The 19,015-nt window shown below is 42.7% G+C and overlaps 1 protein-coding gene across 4 annotated transcripts; it reads left to right on the forward strand.

Moving 5' to 3' along the window:
• Positions 1-3,543: 3,543 nt before the first annotated feature.
• On the forward strand, positions 3,544-18,324 carry LOC102393643 (cryptic protein-like). 4 transcript variants are annotated; one of them, XM_044928475.2, is made up of 6 exons: positions 3,544-4,460; positions 4,744-4,793; positions 4,885-5,091; positions 6,171-6,285; positions 6,434-6,486; positions 18,003-18,324. In XM_044928475.2, the coding sequence occupies exons 1-6, from the start codon at positions 4,438-4,440 to the stop codon at positions 18,119-18,121; spliced, it is 567 nt and encodes a 188-aa protein (XP_044784410.1). In that variant the 5' UTR covers positions 3,544-4,437; the 3' UTR covers positions 18,122-18,324. The 4 variants fall into 4 exon arrangements, with proteins under 4 accessions (XP_044784410.1, XP_044784412.2, XP_044784411.1 ...); XM_044928477.2 differs by having other exon boundaries at positions 3,549-4,460; positions 6,430-6,486; positions 18,003-18,131; XM_044928476.2 differs by having other exon boundaries at positions 3,557-4,460; positions 6,434-6,539; positions 18,003-18,140.
• The last annotated feature ends 691 nt before the right edge of the window (positions 18,325-19,015 follow it).

The raw sequence follows: 19,015 nt of genomic DNA on the forward strand, positions 1-19,015 counted from the left end.
AAGGCTTCAACAGTACATGAACCATGAACTTGCAGATGTTCAAGCTGGATTTAGAAAAGGGAGAGGAAGCAGAGATCAAATTGGCAACATCTGTTGGGTCATCGAAAAAGCAAGAGAGTTCCAGAAAAACATCTACTTCTGTTTTATTGAGTACACCAAAGCCTTTGACTGTATGCATCACAACAAACTGTGGAAAATTCTTAAAAAGATGGGAATCCCAGACCACCTGACCTGCCTCCTGAGAAATCTATATGCAGGTAAAGAAGCCACAGTTAGAACTGGACATGGAACAACAAACTGGTCCCAAATTGGGAAAGGAGTACATCAAGGCTATATTTTATCATCCTGTTTATTTAACTTATATGCAAAGTACATCATGAGAAATGCTGGACTGGATGAAGCACAAGCTGGAATCATGATTGCTGGGAGAAATATCAATAATCTCAGATATGCAGAAGACACCCCTCTTATGGCAGAAAGTGAAGGTCTTTAGAAGAACTAAAGACCCTCTTGATGCAAGTGAAAGAGGAGAGTGAAAGTTTTAAGTTGGCTTAAAACTCAACATTTAGAAAACTAAGATCATGCATGGCATCAGGTCCCATCACTTCATGGCAAATAGATGGGGAAACAATGGAAACAGTGAGAGACTTTATTTTATTGGGCTCCGAAATCACTGCAGATGGTGACTGCATTCATGAAATTAAAAAAGACTTGCTCCTTGGAAGAAAAGCTATGACCAACCTAGACAGCATATTAAAAAGCAGAGACATTACTTTGCCAACAAAGGTTCATCTAGTCAAAGTTATGGTTTTTCCAGTAGTCATGTATGGATGTGAGAGCTGGACTATAAGGAAAGATGAGCACTGAAGAATTGATGCTTTTGAGCTGTGGTGTTGGAGAAGACTCTTGAGAGTCCCTTGGACAGCAAGGAGATTCAACCAGTCAATCCTAAAGGAAATCAGTCCTGAATATTTATTGGAAGGACTGATGTTGAAGCTGAAACTCCAATACTTTGGCCACCTGATGTGAAGAGCTGACTCATTTGAAAAGACCCTGATGCTGGGAAAGATTGAAGGTAGGAGGAGAAGGGGATGACAGAGGATGAGATGGTTGGATGGTTATCACCGACTCAATGGACATGAGTTTGAATAAACTCCTGGAGTTGGTGATGGACAGGGAAGCCGGGCATGCTGCAATCCATGGGGTTGCAAAGAGTCAAACACGACTGAGTGACTGAACTGAACTGGGCAGGTTTAAAAAATCCTGAGGCCCTGGGGTTTCTGAGCAAAGGGCCTGAGGCGTGGTCTAAACGCATTTTAAGAGTTTCCAGGAAACCCCTAGTAGTACACATCAAAGACTCTCTGGAAAGTGACTCCCAAAGAATTCCTTCACACCTAATTGGCATAGAACATTTTCCTCAGTGATTGTTTGATGTACTGAAGACAGAGAGGTGAGGTGGTCTCCAGTCTTCAGACAGGGTTTTCCAATTCCCACACACTTTATGTCAGCTCAAAAGGAGCCAGAAGTCTGATGGGAGTGCTGGCTCCAGTCTTATCTATTTACAACTGATAACGAGAAAGTGGACCTTCCCCAATTTAGGGAAGTTGGTAGGGGGGTGTTGGGATCTGCCTGCCAACCACTGGGCCTCCAGCTGTTTCCAGACAACCCTTTCCAGCAGGGCCTTATTAACTAAGCAAACCTGGGCTCCTCCTACTGAAATGCAAAAGTCTTTATAAGACCTTTAAGTAAATGAGAGCAAGTGTCAGAGTGTTTTATCACCCCTAAGCTTTCAGCCCTTTCCCTCCTCAAAGCTGATTTCAACTCTTAAGCAAACACCCAGAGAGGGGCATTGGTCCTATATCTAGCCTTAGCCCTATCTCGCTGGTAAGACATTTCTCTTCCTTTTTCTAAAGTTTCCATTTGTAAGACACACATTTTCATTGACATAGGAAATATCATGATGCCTGCGATTTGCCTTAAAAAACTCCAAGAAAAAAAAAATGTGGGGGAAAAACAATCAGGAAAGATTGGCAATGGTTGGCTGCTGAACCCAAGTTTATTGACTCAATATTTCAGCTTTTGTGTATATTTGAGAATACAAAATTTAATAAAAGAAACTGTAGATTTTAGAAAATACTTATAAAACTTAAATATTATCAGAAAGATTTGGATTCAATATCATCCTATAAACTGAAGTTTTAAAACTTATTTAAATAAATATTCTTTAGCTTATCCATGGTTTTTAGTGTTCAATCCATGTTGCTCATAAAGAAGTTACTATTGACTTAAAGTCATAAATGTAATTGCTTTTGTATATAACTAAAGTATGCAATTAACAAGAAATTGCATTACATCTAAAAGTATATTTGTCTTGAATTTCATTACAGATGTTTCATGAAGGCATGAGACAACCTACTCTGTATGTTTTGCCTGCTCAGATCTGTGGGTTCTGGTCCTGGCAGCTCATGGACCCAGTTTTTGGGAGGTCTCATGGCAGCCAAGCTCACCAATTTCCTACTAGTTTATTTAACAGCATCTTTAATTAACTTCCCATTTAAAAGTTTAAAACATTAAATCAGTATCAAAAAATATCTCATCTTTGGAGGATACATATCATTTTCAGAAAATAGTTTTTATACTAAAATCATAGGACAATTTGTATCAGAGTTGCAAGGCATCCTCTGTACTGTGAGGCAAGGGTCCCAGTCCCTATTTTGGCAATTAGAAAAACTGAAAATTAGCAAGTCCCAGAAGAAGCCCCTGAACCACCCCTCTCTTAGTTCAGAGCAGGCTCCTCATCAGACATTAGTGAAACATGAGGGAGGGGGCAGGGCACAACCTTTGAAAGAATGAGGGCCCAACACAAGCCAGAGTCCAATGGGTCCAAGTCTAGTCAACCTGGATTAGACCTTGATCCTCAGTATAGGCTCAGTGTAACGTATCAGCAAGGTAAATGACACACTCAGAGATGCCATGACAGTTGAAGGCCCACCATCAAAGATCAAAATGTGGGTGGTGACCCAATTTCTGGAAATCTCCACCCCTTCCCCAAAATAGTTGGAATAATCCTCCCACTCATTAGCCTGTGAAATTACCCAGCCTCTCTCCTTCTGAAATAGCTCACACTGTCTGCTGTATGTGTTTCTTTTTAAATAAATCTGCTTCTTACCTATCACTTCATCTCTACTGAATTCTCTCTGGGGTGAGACATTAAGAACATGAGCTTCTTGAACCACCAGGGAGGGGACATATGTCCACCTATGGCTGATTCATGTTGATGTTTGACAGAAAACAAAATTCTGTAAAGCAATTATCTATCAATTAAAAAAAAGAAAAAAACCTGAGTGTCATTAGGTCTTGAAACCAGGTCTGTGAACTCAGTTGGAAGACTGTGGGTTTTGGCTGGGTTTGCGTTCCCCACGTGAGTTCAAGTCTCAGTGAGGGGAGTAGTTTCACTAGCAGGTGGCACTTACCCCTCTGCTCTGCGGTCTTCAGATGCCTCACTGTGGGCCGATCACCCCACACACTGCAGCCTTCTTATAATATCTGTGTGTTTCACGTTTTTCAAATATCTAAGTGCCAGAGGTTTGTGACTTAAACTCAAAGCCTCAGTTGCTTCAGCAAAATATGGAGGGTAAAAATAGTGCCTCCCCTGAGGGGTCCTGTATTAAGTGGGTAATGACTATGATATAGTGATCATTATGCTAGGCACAGAGAAAAGGCCTAGTTTGTAAAAATACTGATGCATCCTCAGAAAGGAGGTGTTGAAATGTCTCTCTTTTATATTCATGCTCCCCATCCGAGGCTTGGAATCAAGACAGCTCGCTCTTTTCTACACAACAGCTCTCTTCTCTAGCTGGGCCCCTCCCCATCTCCTCAGTGCGAGGAGTGTGCAATATGAAATCTCTATTTCCACATGAAAACTTTTTTGTTCATGTTGAGGTTTTATTGATAATTTTTTTGTTTTTCTTTTTTTTTTCCAGGAAGGGAAAAGGCTATTGCCTTCTAGTCACCAGTGTTTGACATTAGGGGTTGACTCCTCCTGCTCCTATCAGCACTGTAAGCACTGTGGGGGAAGAGAACCGGCCTGTCTGCACAGGCCCCGCCCCCGGCCCTAGCAGGGTATCACTGAAGGGATGGTCCCCGAGGCTCTGTGCTGGACCCTGCCTGTCACAGCACAGCCTTTGCCAAAGCAACTGCACCGCAGAACCTGGAGACATCATTGCTGTTTCTCACAGTTATTTAGTGGCCAAGGTAGAGAGCAGGAAACACCTGTGTCTTCTGTACTTATCCATCTTGCGTCCTGAGGCAGTTCTTCCAGTAACTGCAGTAAAGACATCTTCAAATACAAAAACTGTTCAGACTCAGTCCCGTGGAATTGATCTTCAATGTATCCATGAAAGGAGACTTTTTTATACCAGACGTGTCAGTGGGAAAATGACCTGGAGCCATTCTGCTAGGTAAGAACAAAAATCATCTAAGTCTTAGAGCCAAGAGGGGTGTTTAAGAGCCTGGAATAAATTGCAATACATGCTTAATGTTGCTTCTCTTAAAGGGACGGGTACATGCTTGGTCTAAAATCTTTCTAAGGAATGACAAGGTTAATCAAAATCTACTAGTTACAAAATAATTATGTAATTATCTGTTGTACATTAAATATATATTCATACATATATTTGTATATGAATGCATTACATTTTATGCATATGTAAATTTCTGATTAAATTTCTTTAAATATTCTAGGCTTCTGTTTGTGATCAGTTTGATATTGCAGATCATCCCCATGGGAAACAGTAAGAAGCATTTTGTTTATATTCTCTTAGTTTTTATTGCATATTTGTTTGTCAATTATTATCAGTCTCATATTTTCAATTAATTTTTAAGGCTATCAAACAGGGAAATATAAAAGTAGTAGAGAAGAAAGCAGCAGTGGTAAAGCTCAGAAGTTCCAGCAGAAAACACTCAACTGGACCTTGAATAATTTAAGGGAGGAGAATGACAGCACGGAGGGCTGGAAGCCTCAGGGTTCATTCCCCTACTCCTTGACTTTCCAAGAGCTAAGTGGCAATGCTGCAGACAAAGGTCATCTCGGTCAGTGAACTCTGAGTTTGTGTGTGTGTGTGTATGTGTGTGTGTCTGTGTGTCTGTGACTGTGTGTCTGTGTGTGTGCGCCTAGAGGGGATCTTCCAGACTTTCTCCTTTGTCTCCTTCCTTGGCAGGCAGATTCTTTACTACTAGGAGGCCGGAACCCCGAGTTTAGAATTGGAAAAAAAAAAAAAAAACTAGGATAAGTTAACAGTAAAACGAGAAACCCAATGAATAACATTTTACCGTCTTTAAATATATACTATAAAGTAAAAGGATAAAGACACTATAAAGTATATACTTTATATAAAGTATACATATATAAAGACACTATAAAGTATATACTTTTATACTATAAAGTAAAAGTATAAAGACAGAGGATGAGATGTTGGATGGCATCACCTACTTGATGGACATGAGTTTGATCAAGCTTTGGGAGTTGGTGATGGACGGGAAAGCCTGGCGTGCTGCAGTCCATGGGGTCGCAAAGAGTCGGACACGAACGAGCGACTCAACTGACTGATAAAGTAAAAAATATTTCCTAGTGAGGTGTTCTTTTACTCTGAAAAAAGTTTTAATATTTTATTGGTAAAACGTGGCTTTGGCTTTCAACTGGTTATTTTTCTGCAGGTCCAGAGCTATCCCAAGCCCAGATAATAGCGGACCTTTGCTAGGCTTATCGCAGTCTCTCAGGCTCCAGTGGTAGATTTTTTTTTTAAATCGTTTCGGTGTCTTTGCACTCGTGGGTGGTCCCTGCTCGCTCGCCGCTCTCCGGAGAGGCTGGTCTGTAATCACTGTCTTGGAAAGTCACAGCCTAATTTTAACATATGAAAGGAAGGAAGAAAGAAAACGCTACTTGCAGAGGGCAGGGTTTCCCATATGTCTTAGGGAGCCTTCCTGACCCGCCTGCACCCCTGGTAGTTTGTTTTTAATCCTTAAACTAACAAGCAGGGTTTACCTGAGCAAACACTACTAGCAGGAAGCCAATTTTATTGCCTCCCCGAGGGGATCTCTCTTGGCCCTTCTCGGGCTTATCAGACACTGAGGGTCCCGCGCAGCGCTGACCCCAGGCGACGCCCCCACAGGTGCACCTCCGCGGCGGAGCTGCTGCCAGAACGGCGGCACCTGCGTGCTGAGCAGCTTCTGCGTGTGCCCCGCTCACTTCACCGGCCGCTACTGTGAGCACGACCAGAGGCGCAGGTAGGCGCGGGGTGGTGCAGGCTGGGGCACAACGGGGCCTGCGGGGAGAGGAGACTGGGAGCCGGGCGGGGGCGGCGGGACCTCGCGGGGCGGGCCGGGCGTGCGCGCGCCCCCTGCACTAACGCCAGACCCGGGCTTTCTCAGCAAGTGCGGCGCCCTGGTGCACGGAGCCTGGACCTTCCGCGGCTGCCACCTTTGCAGGTGCGTCTTTGCGGCCCTGCACTGCCTCCCCCTGCAGACACCCGGCCGCTGCGGTAAGAAGAACCCGCCCCGCGTCCTGTGCTCATAACCCACACTCAGGCAGTTGCTCCTTAATACGTACCGACCCATACAGATCTACCTGTGCCAGACGACACAGGAATGAGCGATCTGCATGGATTCATCACTCGGGAAAGTCACATTCGTGGTGAATCACATAGTGTATTATCATTATAGTCATTGAAAAATTTATTCCTAGGTTTCTCACTTGCGGAATTTAAACGTGATTTCCAAACAGTGTACTTAAATGTTCTTTACAGAGAGCAGAACTTTGGAAGCACACAAGCTGGTAATTAGAGCCGCACCAGGCAGACAGGGTCAGTTCAGATCAGTCGCTCAGTCGTGTCCGACTCTTTGCAACCCCATGGACTGCAGCATGCCAGGCCTCCCTGTCCATCGCCAACTCCCAGAGTTGACTCAAACTCATATCCTTTGAGTCGGTGATGCCACCCAACCATCTCATCTTCTGTTGTCCCCTTCTCCTCCTGCCTTCAACTTTTCCCAGCATCAGGGTCTTTTCAAATAAGTCAGTTCTTCTCATCAGGTGGCCAAAGTATTGGAGTTTCAACTTCAACATCAGTCCTTCCAATGAACATTCAGGACTAATTTCCTTTAGGATGGACTGGTTGGATCTCCTTGCAGTCCAAGGGACTTTCAAGAGTCTTCTCCAACACCGCAGTTCAAAAGTATCAATTCTTCGTCGCTCAGCTTTCTTTATAGTCCAACTGTCACATCCATACATGACTACTGGAAAAAACATAGCTTTGACAGGGTACCCAAACTAAATCTCTAGGGACTTCTCTATGCTATGCTGTCACTTAGCACCAGGCTCCCGCGTCCCTGGGATTCTCCAGGTAAGAACATTGGAGTGGGTTGCCATTTCCTTCTCCAATGCATGAAAGTGAAAAGTGAAAGTGAAGTCGCTCAGTCGTGTCCGACTCTTAGTGACCCCATGGACTGCAGCCTACCAGGCTCCTCCATCTGTGGGATTTTCCAGGCAAGAGTACTGGAGTGGGTGCCATTGCCTTCTCCAAGGGACTTCTCTACACTGGTCCAATACCCACCTTCTCAACTGTGAAATGTAGAGAGCGCCCTGGAGCAGGACAGGAGCTGGCCTGAATGGCCAGGTGCTGCCCTTCAAGGCCAACCTGGCAATGCTCCAGGAAGCAAGGTGCCTGGTAACCACAGCTCAGGCCTGCCACATAAATAAAAGTCAGTGGGGTGTGGACAACACGCATTGTGAATCCTTATTTGTGATGACTCTGAGAAGTTCCCAACTCAATGCAAATGTTTTACTTGTAAAACTAAGGAATGTGAATCTTCTGAGGTCAGAAAACAGACAAAATGCTCAGCTGCAGAGTCGTCATCTCAGGCAGGGACCAGAGACACAGGTATACGAGGCACAGCACTTCCACGGCCTTCTCCCCTTTACAGTAAGCTCTGGCTGGGATAGCAGTAAGGGACTTGGTTAATGCAGGCAGAGCTCTTCGGTCCTCTTTGTTAGCCCTGGGTGACCTCCACGTGAAGGCCCTAGGCCTACTCTCCTTTTCCTTTCTGCACTATAGTCGACCCTGGGCCAATCCCACAGTGTAAGGGTGTGTTTAATGGTGGTACAGCCCTTCACCCCCACTTCACAACCCCTTGTCCACTGTTAGATTGCTGTAGAAAGGCAGCACTCTTGGGGGTGGAGCCCTTCAAACCACCCTCTTGGTGTGGTTCCCTGGGTGGGGTGCCTGGTGGAGGAACACACATAATGAATGCTCAGCATTAGACCCATCTTCCTCCCTGCTTTCCTCCTCTCCAACCTGGGATAGGATCAGCATTCTAGTGACGTTCTTAGTGAAGGTGCAGTCCTTCAGCCCCACTTCTGCTTCCCTTCCTCAGCCAGCTTTGCATGGTGCCAGCAGTGTGTGTGGGGGTGGGGGGAAGGGGTGGGTGGGTGTGTTCAGTTCAGTTCAGTTCAGTCTCTCAGTTGTGTCCCATAAATTGCAGTATGCCAGGCCTCCCTGGGAGAAAGCAATGGCACCCCAATCCAGTACTCTTGCCTGGAAAATCCTATGGACAGAGGAGCCTGGTAGGCTGCAGTCCATGGGGTCACTAAGAGTCGGGCACAACTGAGCGACTTCACTTTCACTTTTCACTTTCATGCATTGGAGAAGGAAATGGCAACCCACTCCAGTGCTCTTGCCTGGAGAATCCCAGGGACAGAAGAGCCTAGTGGGCTGCCATCTATGGGTTGCACAGAGTCGGACACGACTAAAGTCTCTTAGCAGCAGCAGGCCTCCCTGTCCATCACCAACTCCTGGAATTAACTCAAACTCACGTCCATCGAGTTGGTGATGCCATCCAGCCATCTCATCCTCTGTCGCCCCTTCTCCTCCTGCCCCCAATCCCTCCCAGCATCAGAGTCTTTTCCAAGAGTCAGCTCTTCACATGAAGTGGCCAAAGTACTGGAGTTTCAGCTTTAGCATCATTCCTTCCAAAGAAATCCCAGGGCTGATCTCCTTTAGAATGGACTGGTTGGATCTCCTTGCAGTCCATGGGACTCTCAAGAGTCTTCTCCAACACCACAGTTCAAAAGCATCAATTCTTCAGTGCTCAGCTTTCTTCACAGTCCAACTCTCACATCCATACATGATCACTAGAAAAACCATAGCCTTGACTAGACAGACCTTTGTTGGCAAAATAATGTCTCTGCTTTTGAATATGCTATCTTGGTTGGTCATAGCTTTCCTTCCAAGGAGTAAGTGTCTTTTAATTTCATGGCTGCAGTCACCATCTGCAGTGATTTTGGAGCCCCCCAAAATAAAGTCTGACACTGTTTCCACTGTTTCCCCATCTATTTCCCATGAAATAATGGGACCAGATGCCATGATCTTCGTTTTCTGAACGTTGAGCTTTAAGCCAACTTTTTCACTCTCCACTTTCACTTTCATCAAGAGGCTTTTTAGTTCCTCTTCACTTTCTGCCATAAGGGTGGTGTTATCTGCATATCTGAGGTTATTGCTATTTCTCCCGGCAATCTTGATTCCAGCTTGTGCTTCTTCCAGCCCAGTGTTTCTCACGATGTACTCTGCATAGAAGTTAAATAAGCAGGGTGACAATATACAGCCTTGATGTACTCCTTTTCCTATTTGGAACCAGTCTGTTGTTCCATATCCAGTTCTAACTGTTGCTTCCTGACCTGCATATAGGTTTCTCAAGAGGCAGGTCAGGTGGTCTGGTATTCCCATCTCTTTCAGAATTTTCCACAGTTTATTGTGATCCACACAGTCAAAGGCTTTGGCATAGTGTGTGGTGGTGATTATAGTGCAATATACTTTCCCTTCCTCCCTCTCCTGTCAGGCTCTTCATTTGCTGGGCCTGTGCCACTGATTCAGTAGCTGGCCTTTGAGTGACCCAGAGAAAGGAGAACACAGATTATGGCATAAGCATCAGAATTGCGGATGGTGACTGTGTAATCCTACAGATGAGGTCATTTCCCACTGTGGTTGGTGCTCCTTGCAATGATGTGGGGAAAGGCCTAGCTCTGATCATTTTCAGTCTTCTAAGCAAGGGCTTCCCTTTTGGCTCAGCTGGTAAAGAATCTGCCTGCAATGAGGGAGACCTGGGTTTGATTCCTGGGTTGGAAAGTTCCCCTGGAGAAGGGAAAGGCTACCCACTCCAATATTCTGGCCTAGAGAATTCCATGGACTGTATAGTCCGTGGGGTCACAAAGGGTCAGACATGACTGAGCAACTTTCACTTTCTAGCAAGGCCAGCTTGGGTCCTAAGCACCAGAGCAGGAGCTAGGTTCCAGGATGTCTGCTCACATCCTGGAAAACTTTCAAGGCTGGGACTGCTGTCTGCCAAGGACAATGACAGTGACTCTGAAAATGTGGCTTGCGCTCATCAAAAGTGAACCAAATAGTGAGGTCATCTCTCGGAGTAATTTGTCAGGAGCACTCTGTGACCCACTGATTGTGCATCAGGGCAGATGACGGTGGGGGTGGCTGTGCTGACCGGTCATGACCTGAGGATGACGATGATAATGACGGCAGCAGAGCTCATAGATGGTTATGATGTTGTGAGGATGACAGTCATCAGGATAAGCATCTTTCTTAGCTCTCAGTTTATTTCAGGGACGTTATTTACGTAATCCCAGTCAATTCTTAACAAGCCTTTGCAGTAAGTTTTATACTTTTTATATTTGAGGAAATTGAAGCTTAGAGTGGTTAACTTCTGCAGCTCTTCTTTTTTTTTTTCTTAAGAGATAAATTATCATATTTTATAATAACATTTAAATTGTTTTAAAATAGAAATCAACATATAATAGCATACTGGTATAAACATTGACATAATGATAATTAATGTACAATTAATATTAATTGGAATAAAATTGCTACCATTCAGAGTACATAAGCACATCCCTGAACTATGTCAGACACTTTTTTAAAAAAATGAGATAGTTCAGTTCAGTTCAGTCACTCAGTCATGCTGACTCTTTTCAACCACATGGACTGCAACATGCCAGGCTTCCCTATCCATCGCCAGCTCCCAGAGGTTGATCAAACTCATGTCCATGGAGACAGTAATGCCATCCAACCATCTCATCCTCTGTTATCCCCTTCTCCTCCTGCCTTCAATCTTTCCCAGTATCAGGGTCTTTTTCAATGAGTTAGTTCTTCGCATGAGGTGGCCAAAGTATTGGAGCTTCAGCTTCAGCATCAGTCCTAATGAGTATTCAGGACTGATTTCCTTTAGGATTCACTGGTTTGATTTCCTTGCAGTCCAAGGGACTCTCAAGAGTCTTCTCCAACACCACAACTGAAAACCATCAATTCTTCAGCCCTCAGCTTTCTTTATGGTCCAACTCTTAACATCCATACATGACCACTGGAAAAACCATAGCTTTGACTAGATGGACCTTTGTTTGCAAAGTACTGTCTCTGCTTTTTAATATGCTGTCTAGGTTGGTCATAACTTTTCTTCCAAGGAGCAAGCGTCTTTTAATTTTATAGCTGCAGTCACGATCTGCAGTGACTTTTATGATTGCCATGTAGCATTATATTAGTTTCAGGTATACACAACGGTTTGGTTTTATATACAAATATATACAATTGAGAAATGATAACCACAGCAAACCTAGTTAACATCCATCACCATACATACAATAATGACTTTCTTTTTCTTGTGATGAGAAATTTTAAGATCTACTCTCTTTGTTGTTGTTCAGTAACTCAGTCATGTCTGACTCTTTTCAACCCCATGGACTGAGGCATGCTAGGCTTCCCTGTCCTTCACCATCTCCCAGAGCTTGCTCAAACTCATGTCCATTGAGTCAGTGATGCCATCCAACCATCTCATCCTCTGTCATCCCTTTCTCCTCCTGCCCTCAATATTTCCCAGCATCAGGGTCTTTTCCAGTGAGTTGGCTCTTCACATCAGGTGGCAGCTTTAGCATCAGTCTACTCTCTTAGTAATTTTCAAATATGCAATGCAGTATTATTAACTGTAGTCACCATCTTGTACATTACATCAATTTCTTTTCTTTTTCAATTTTTAGATTCTACAAAAAAGTGAAATCAGATGGTATTTGTCATTTTTGTCTCACTTATTTTGCTTCCCATAATGCCTTCAAGGTCCATCTATGTTGTTGCAAATGGCATGATTTCCTTCCAGACTTTTCCTATAATTTTCAGTATAAAATAAATATTCTTTGAAGTGGTATTTTTTACACTAAAATTTTATTATGAATATAATTAGAAGTCTTATTGGTAAAGCTACATTTTTTATTGAATTTTCTCTGAGCCACTGAGTAGATTTGCCCTAAATATGTCTTTTTTTTTTAATTGAATGAAAGATTCTTTAAATTCTATAGTGTTTTTAAAATTTTTTGAAGTCTCACACACATGATTTCACATAATAGTCCTTTTATTTTCTGAACGTTTATATTGCCCCTTCCCTCTTTCTTCTCTCTTCTGGCAAGCACTAGTTTGTTTTCTGTATCAGTGAGTCTGCTTCTTTTTTGTTTTTTCAATAGTTTGTTGTGTTTTTTAGATTCCAGGTATAAATTATATTATTCAGTATTTGTCTTTCTCTATCTGCCATTTGACTAAGCATAATACCCTCCAAGTCCATTTATGTTGCTGAAATGGCAAAATTTCATTTTATGGCCAAGTAGTATTCTCTCTTGTGTGTGTGTGTGTGTTTATCACATCTTCTTTATCTATTCATCTGTTGATAGACACTTAGGTTGCTTCCATACTTTGACAATTTTGAATAATGCTGTTATGAACATTGGCGTGTATGTATCTTTTTGAATTAGTGTTTTGGGGTTTTTTGGATGTATTCCCAGGAGTGGAATTGCTGGTCATATGGTAATTCTAATTTTAATTTTTTGAAAAAAACCTCTATACTGTTTTTGACAGTGGCTATACCAACTTACATTCCCATCAACAATGTAGAAGGGTTCCCTTTTATCCACATTCTCAACAGCATTTGTTATCTGTATTCTTTTTGATGATACCCATTCTGATAGGTAAGAGACATCTCATTGTGGTTTGGATTTGCATTTCCCTGATGATAAGCCATGTTGAGCATCTTTTCATGTGCCTGTCGGCCATCTACATTTACTTTTTGGAAAAAAATCTGTTCAGTTTTCTCTCCATTCCTTAAATCTGGTTTGTTGTGAGTTTTTTTTTTAAATACTGAGTTGTGTGAGGTGTTTCTATATATTGGATATTAATCCCTTATATGTCATATCATTTGCAAACATTTTCTCCCATTCAGTAGGTTGCCTTTTTGTTTTGTCGATGGTTTCCTTTGCTGTGCAAAAGCTTTTATATTTGATTGGATCCCATTTGTTTATTTGCACTTTTACTTGCTTTGCTTTAGGAGACAAATTCAAAAAACACTGCTTCGATTTATGTAAAAGAGTGTTCTGCATATGTTTCCTCTAGGAGTTTTATTGTATCCATTCTTCTGCAGAAGTCTTTAATCCATTTTGAGTTTATTTTTGTGTATGGTATGATGTTAGGGAGTTTTCTAATTTCATTCTTTTACATGTAGTTGTCCAATTTTCCCAGCACTGCTCATTGAAGAGACTGTCTTTTCTCCATTATGTAACCTTGTCTCCTTTGTCATAGATTAATTGATCATTTATTAATGGGTTTATTGTGGGCCTCTTTAAGAATATTTTGAATGGTATTATTTAGAATATCGAAAATTTGACCACACTGTAAATCCAATAGCAGAATAATAGGTAAGTAAATGTTTTAATTCCTTTAATGGAATTTTATGATGACTTTGAAGAGTATATAGAAGATAGAATGGAAAACTGTGTTTCCAGTATAATTCTAATGTGAAAGGACACATATGGATAGGGGAATCACAAATATTGGGCTGGCCAAAAAGTTCCTTTGGGTTTTTTATAATATCTTATGGAAAAATCCAAACACTTTTTAGCCAATCCAAAAGATAAAAGTACGCTACAGAATCGGGGTCCTTTGGCTCCTCTAGGCACACAAAGACCAGAGAATCTCCAAGTGTGCTCTTTGCTTGACACTCTATGGGTCCACGTACAACAGGCTTTCTTAATCCCAATATAATATCTTTTCAAGGACATATTTTTCAATCTGTTTCAGAGGAACACTGTTTATTCTCCAGTTTCCTCATGTAAAATGAGGATAATCTGCCCTGAACTTTCACACAGATATTGAAGAATAAAATTTATGCAAAGCAGTCTTATTTGTTGATGTGAGCTGTTTTGTAATTTTTCTCTTCCATGACCTAAAATAATGCTCTGTGTATAATAATTCTAAATAAATATTAAATGGATGACTGTTGACGTTTTAGTTCCAAATATAGTGCCAAAGAAGAAACACCATAAAGGCCATTGCCTACTATTATATTACATTAAAACAATCTATTTTCAGTATTATTAATAAATACAGTATATTTTAGACAGGTAAATATCATTCTACCATTTTCTTTATTTACATTTGTTAATTTTGTGTTTAAAGAGGAAATTTGGCATAATAGAAAAAGCATGGGAAATCCCCAAAATACTTGTTCAAATCTCCTGAAATACTTGTAATGTTTACCATCTTTAAAAACTGTGCTTTAGTCTCCACAGCAGAAATAATTTACCCCACAGATTTGTAAAGATGAAAAGGCCCTATACCTGTTTTATATTATACATAAAATAAAATATTGTTGCATTATTGCCACCATCGACAGTATTCACATCAGTACAATGAGGTTAGAAAAAATTGCTTCATAATCTAGCACTTATATGCAAATTTACCAAAACGTGTTTTTTTTAGGTTGTGAAAAATAGCCACTATACTCATTAATTGGTGAACATTGCTAGAGTTAAAAAAAAAAAAATCAAGAAGAGTGACAGCCTTGGAGCTAGCAGTCCTTAAATCAACCCATGATCTCATTTTACTGAGAGGGTGATTCTTCCTACATATAACCCAAAGAATTAAGTATTTCTTTAGCATCAAGAACCAATATGTTCTAAAATTTAGAGTCTAAGTAATGACACAGTGAAGAAGCAATTTAGAACTTCTTCAGAGAGAAACAGGTCATGTAAATGTCAGATTGGGGTCAGGTCAGGCCTCACCTCATTCTTCAAAGCCAATTTAAAAAGTACAGTTCTGTCGCAAAGCAGACAACCAGCCAAACAACAAGCAAGTGAACGTCTGCAGGCCGGAGCCAGACTGGACCTGTTGGAAGGACGGCCTTCCTAGGTCCTGGCCCCAGCTGGCTGTCATCTGAAGGCGTGCTGACTGGGAGAGTGCAGACACTTTGTCAAATCCCTCTGGGATATTCTCCCATGATAGGTGTCATTTCAGTGGGGTAGCTTCTCTGGGTGTCATGACAGGAGAGAAAGCCATTTGGCTTTCCAAGGGCATTCAGGGTTATCTGTAAACTGGAAAATTTGGGGAATGCCAGCTCTGGACCTCATTTTGAAGTATGATTTTATCCTCACCCAAGGTGGTCTCCAAACTATTTTAAATCACCACTCCGTGGTGGTGATATAGTGCCACAGGCTGAGCATTCACAAATTTGATTTCAGTTCTATCTTCCTTTTCACACGTGCTTAAGACTAAAGTAATGATAAAAATCTCTGCGATGTGTAAGTCTAAAAAGAGAACTTCTGGTAAGTATATAATTAAAATCCCGTGTTATAGTGTATCATCATTGGTAGCAGAGTTTCTATTTTGGTAGGACATAAAATAATGAAGGGCTTCCAGGTAGCACCAGTGGTAAAGAACCTGCCTGCCAATGCAGGAGATCCAGGAGATGTGGGTTTGATCCCTGGGTTGGGAAGATCCTCTGGAGGAAGGCATGGCACCCTACCCCAGTACTCTTGCCTGGACAGTCCCATGGACAAAGGAGTCTGGTGACCTACATACAGTCCATAGGTTCACAAAAAGAGAGTTGGACATGACTGAGTGACTTATCTCAGTAAAAATGATGATAGGCCACAGAACCATTGATTTTGTAGGTTCCAATAAACAGTAGATGTGAATAAAGCTTACTTTAATTTTTCCTATCAATATATAGTGGCAGTTCTAATATTTTCTCTCTTAGCTCAGTGGGTGACCTTGGGCCCCTAAGGAGGGACCATTGCCTGGTGCTCACAGCCCCAATTTGGGGACCCCTGCTTGGGGGACTGACTTGGTCTAACCAAACTCATAAAACGGACTCTAACAATGGCCTTTGAGTTCACAGGCAAGAAAAGATCGCCAACAGGGCCTGAATCCTCTCTGTGGTCAGCCTGTTCCCTTTCACCAGGGGAAAAATCAACAGTGAAGCTCACTATGGGCTGACCTGTAGCTGCTTCTCACACTGAGAGCACCTATTGTATCATCAGCTTTTCTGGAGCTACCTCTGAGCCTGCATGCTAAGGCTTCTGTTTTGTGGGGTTCTAGTACCCTGGGTGTTCTTTGGAAGGAATGATGCTAAAGCTGAAACTCCAGTACTTTGGCCACCTCATGCGAAGAGTTGACTCATTGGAAAAGACTCTGATGCTGGGAGGGATTGGGGGCAGGAGGAGAAGGGGACGACAGGATGAGATGGCTGGATGGCATCACCAACTCAATGGATGTGAGTCTGAGTGAACTCTGGGAGTTGGTGATGGACAGGGAGACCTGGCGTGCTGCGATTCATGGGGTCACAAAGAGTTGGACATGACTGAGCGACTGAACTGAACTGAACTGAAGTACCCTGGAACAACCCTCTCCCATGTGGGGTGATGTGGGGAATGGTGCCCAGGTCTGCAATGAGCCTGCCCTCAGTCTTGTGCTGAGTGTGGCCTCCTGGCCATGTTCACCATAGTCACCTGCAGAAAGAGGCAGGGCAGGTCTCTGCTGCAGTGGCTTGTCTTTATCTCTACTCATTAGCTTTTGATGGTTCAAGCTGACCACAGGTTTTGATGTTCAGAAGGCACTTTCTGATGGAATCCTAGAGGACAGGGCTTGGCAGGTTTGTCAGGGGGAAGAACAGGTTGGCCTCTGCCAAGCAGCCCTGGGCAAAAAGTTCCTGTAAGTTGGGCCTTTGTATGTTTCCCTGACCAGCCGATCCCACATCCAATCCCAGATTTGCTTGGGAGACTACTTAGTGGAGTTGGTACCCCTGCCTATAGCCATACCTGTGGGGCTTGTCAGTTTCGCATGGTAACCCTTCATCACCGGGGAGTTTAGCAAACACCCTTATCTGGTCTCACTACCCCAGAGAGTCCCACTCAACACCTCTGGGGTGGGGTCCTAGCTATAGAGAAAGCTAGACCTACTGAGTTTGGGGCTCAGAGTGAGGCCTGCAGTGGAGGAGCCGCATTGCCTCAGTGGGGTGGTGAGCACTCCAGCTGGGGCACATCTGCAGCTGTACCTCGTTGTCACGTCCTTTGTGAGACCATCCACTGTTGCTGTAGGAAAGGGTGCTTTCCTCCTCTTTAATAAGTGGTCCCTAGTCAAAGAAATAGTGTTAGGACTATCTGGGGAACAGAAGATAGCAGATGGATGCAAGCTGTTTTATTTTATTTTAAATCAGATCCACTTGCCTGAATTGTTAAATGATGGTATAGTACTCTGAACCACCACCTTGGTTAGCTCATGTGCCAAATGATAAGGGCTGAAGGACTATTTCTTTGGGAGCCTTAAAAAGCAGCAAACAGATTCTCCTTCAGCTCTCCAAGTTACATAAAAATCCCTGTTTCCAGCTGCAGCGAAAGGAATGCACAAGCTAAAGGGAAGCGCGTCTCCCTTGAGCTGTGCTGTGTTCTCCACAGCTGGTGTCCATCCGTGCTCTGTGCTGCCCGCCAGGTGGCCCAGTCCACAGGGCAAGGCCCAGTAGGGAGGCCTGGGCAGGAAAGGGCCTTTCCTTGAGCAGGTGCAGACATTCTAGTTCACTCTCTCAAAGCAGGCCTGCACAGCATGTCTCATAACTCTCTCGGGATTTTTTTTTTCCAGACTTGAAAGACTTCCTCACCTCACACTCTAATGGACTGAGAACCCAGCTCACGTGGCGTGTTCTCCTCTTGTCCTGGTTCCTCCTGAAATCCATCCTCAGTGACGGGGGAGCCTGCTGATCAGACCACAGTTCGCCCAGCAGAACCAGAACTGTTCCTGGCCTCCCAGCGTGGCTGAACCAGATGGTGCTGCATGGGGAAGCCAGGGATTATATGTTCTCTTGCACTGTCTATGTTGTATGTAATAGACTGGTTTCCTTTCTTATAAACCATAAGATTAAATGAATATTTGTAATGCTTAATAAACTTTTTCATGAAAGAGCCTTTCTTGCTTTCCTAGTTATTTCAAGGTACAGTAAGTCTCCCACATACAAATGAGTTCCATTCTAAAAGGAATCCAAATTGGAAAAGAAGAAGTAAAGCTCTCACTGTTTGCAGATGACATGATCCTCTACATAGAAAACCCTAAAGACTCCACCAGAAAATTACTAGAACTAATCAATGACTATAGTAAAGTTGCAGGATATAAAATCAACACACAGAAATCACTTGCATTCCTATACACTAATAATGAGAAAATAGAAAGAGAAATTAAGGAAACAATTCCATTCACCATTGCAACAGAAAGAATAAAATACTTAGGAATATATCTACCTAAAGAAACTAAAGACCTATATATAGAAAACTATAAAACACTGGTGAAAGAAATCAAAGAGGACACTAACAGATGAAGAAATATACCATGTTCATGGATTGGAAGAATCAATATAGTGAAAATGAGTATACTACCCAAAGCAATCTATAGATTCAATGCAATCCCTATCAAGCTACCAACAGCATTCTTCACAGAGCTAGAACAAATAATTTCACAATTTGTATGGAAATACAAAAAACCTCGAATAGCCAAAGCGATCTTGAGAAAGAAGAATGGAACTGGAGGAATCAACCTACCTGACTTCAGGCTCTACTACAAAGCCACAGTTATCAAGACAGTATGGTACTGGCACAAAGACA

This window comes from Bubalus bubalis, chromosome 15 (assembly GCF_019923935.1).
Source record: "Bubalus bubalis isolate 160015118507 breed Murrah chromosome 15, NDDB_SH_1, whole genome shotgun sequence".
Classification (NCBI taxonomy): Eukaryota; Metazoa; Chordata; class Mammalia; order Artiodactyla; family Bovidae; genus Bubalus; species Bubalus bubalis.

Bases quoted from the DNA above. Each gene is read 5' to 3' on its own strand.
- LOC102393643 (XM_044928474.2), top strand. From the start codon at position 4,438: ATGACCTGGAGCCATTCTGCTAG. The intron at 4,794-4,884 runs GTAAGAAGCATT...TTAATTTTTAAG, and splicing joins GATCATCCCCATGGGAAACA to GCTATCAAACAGGGAAATAT. The intron at 5,092-6,170 runs GTCAGTGAACTC...ACGCCCCCACAG, and splicing joins TGCAGACAAAGGTCATCTCG to GTGCACCTCCGCGGCGGAGC.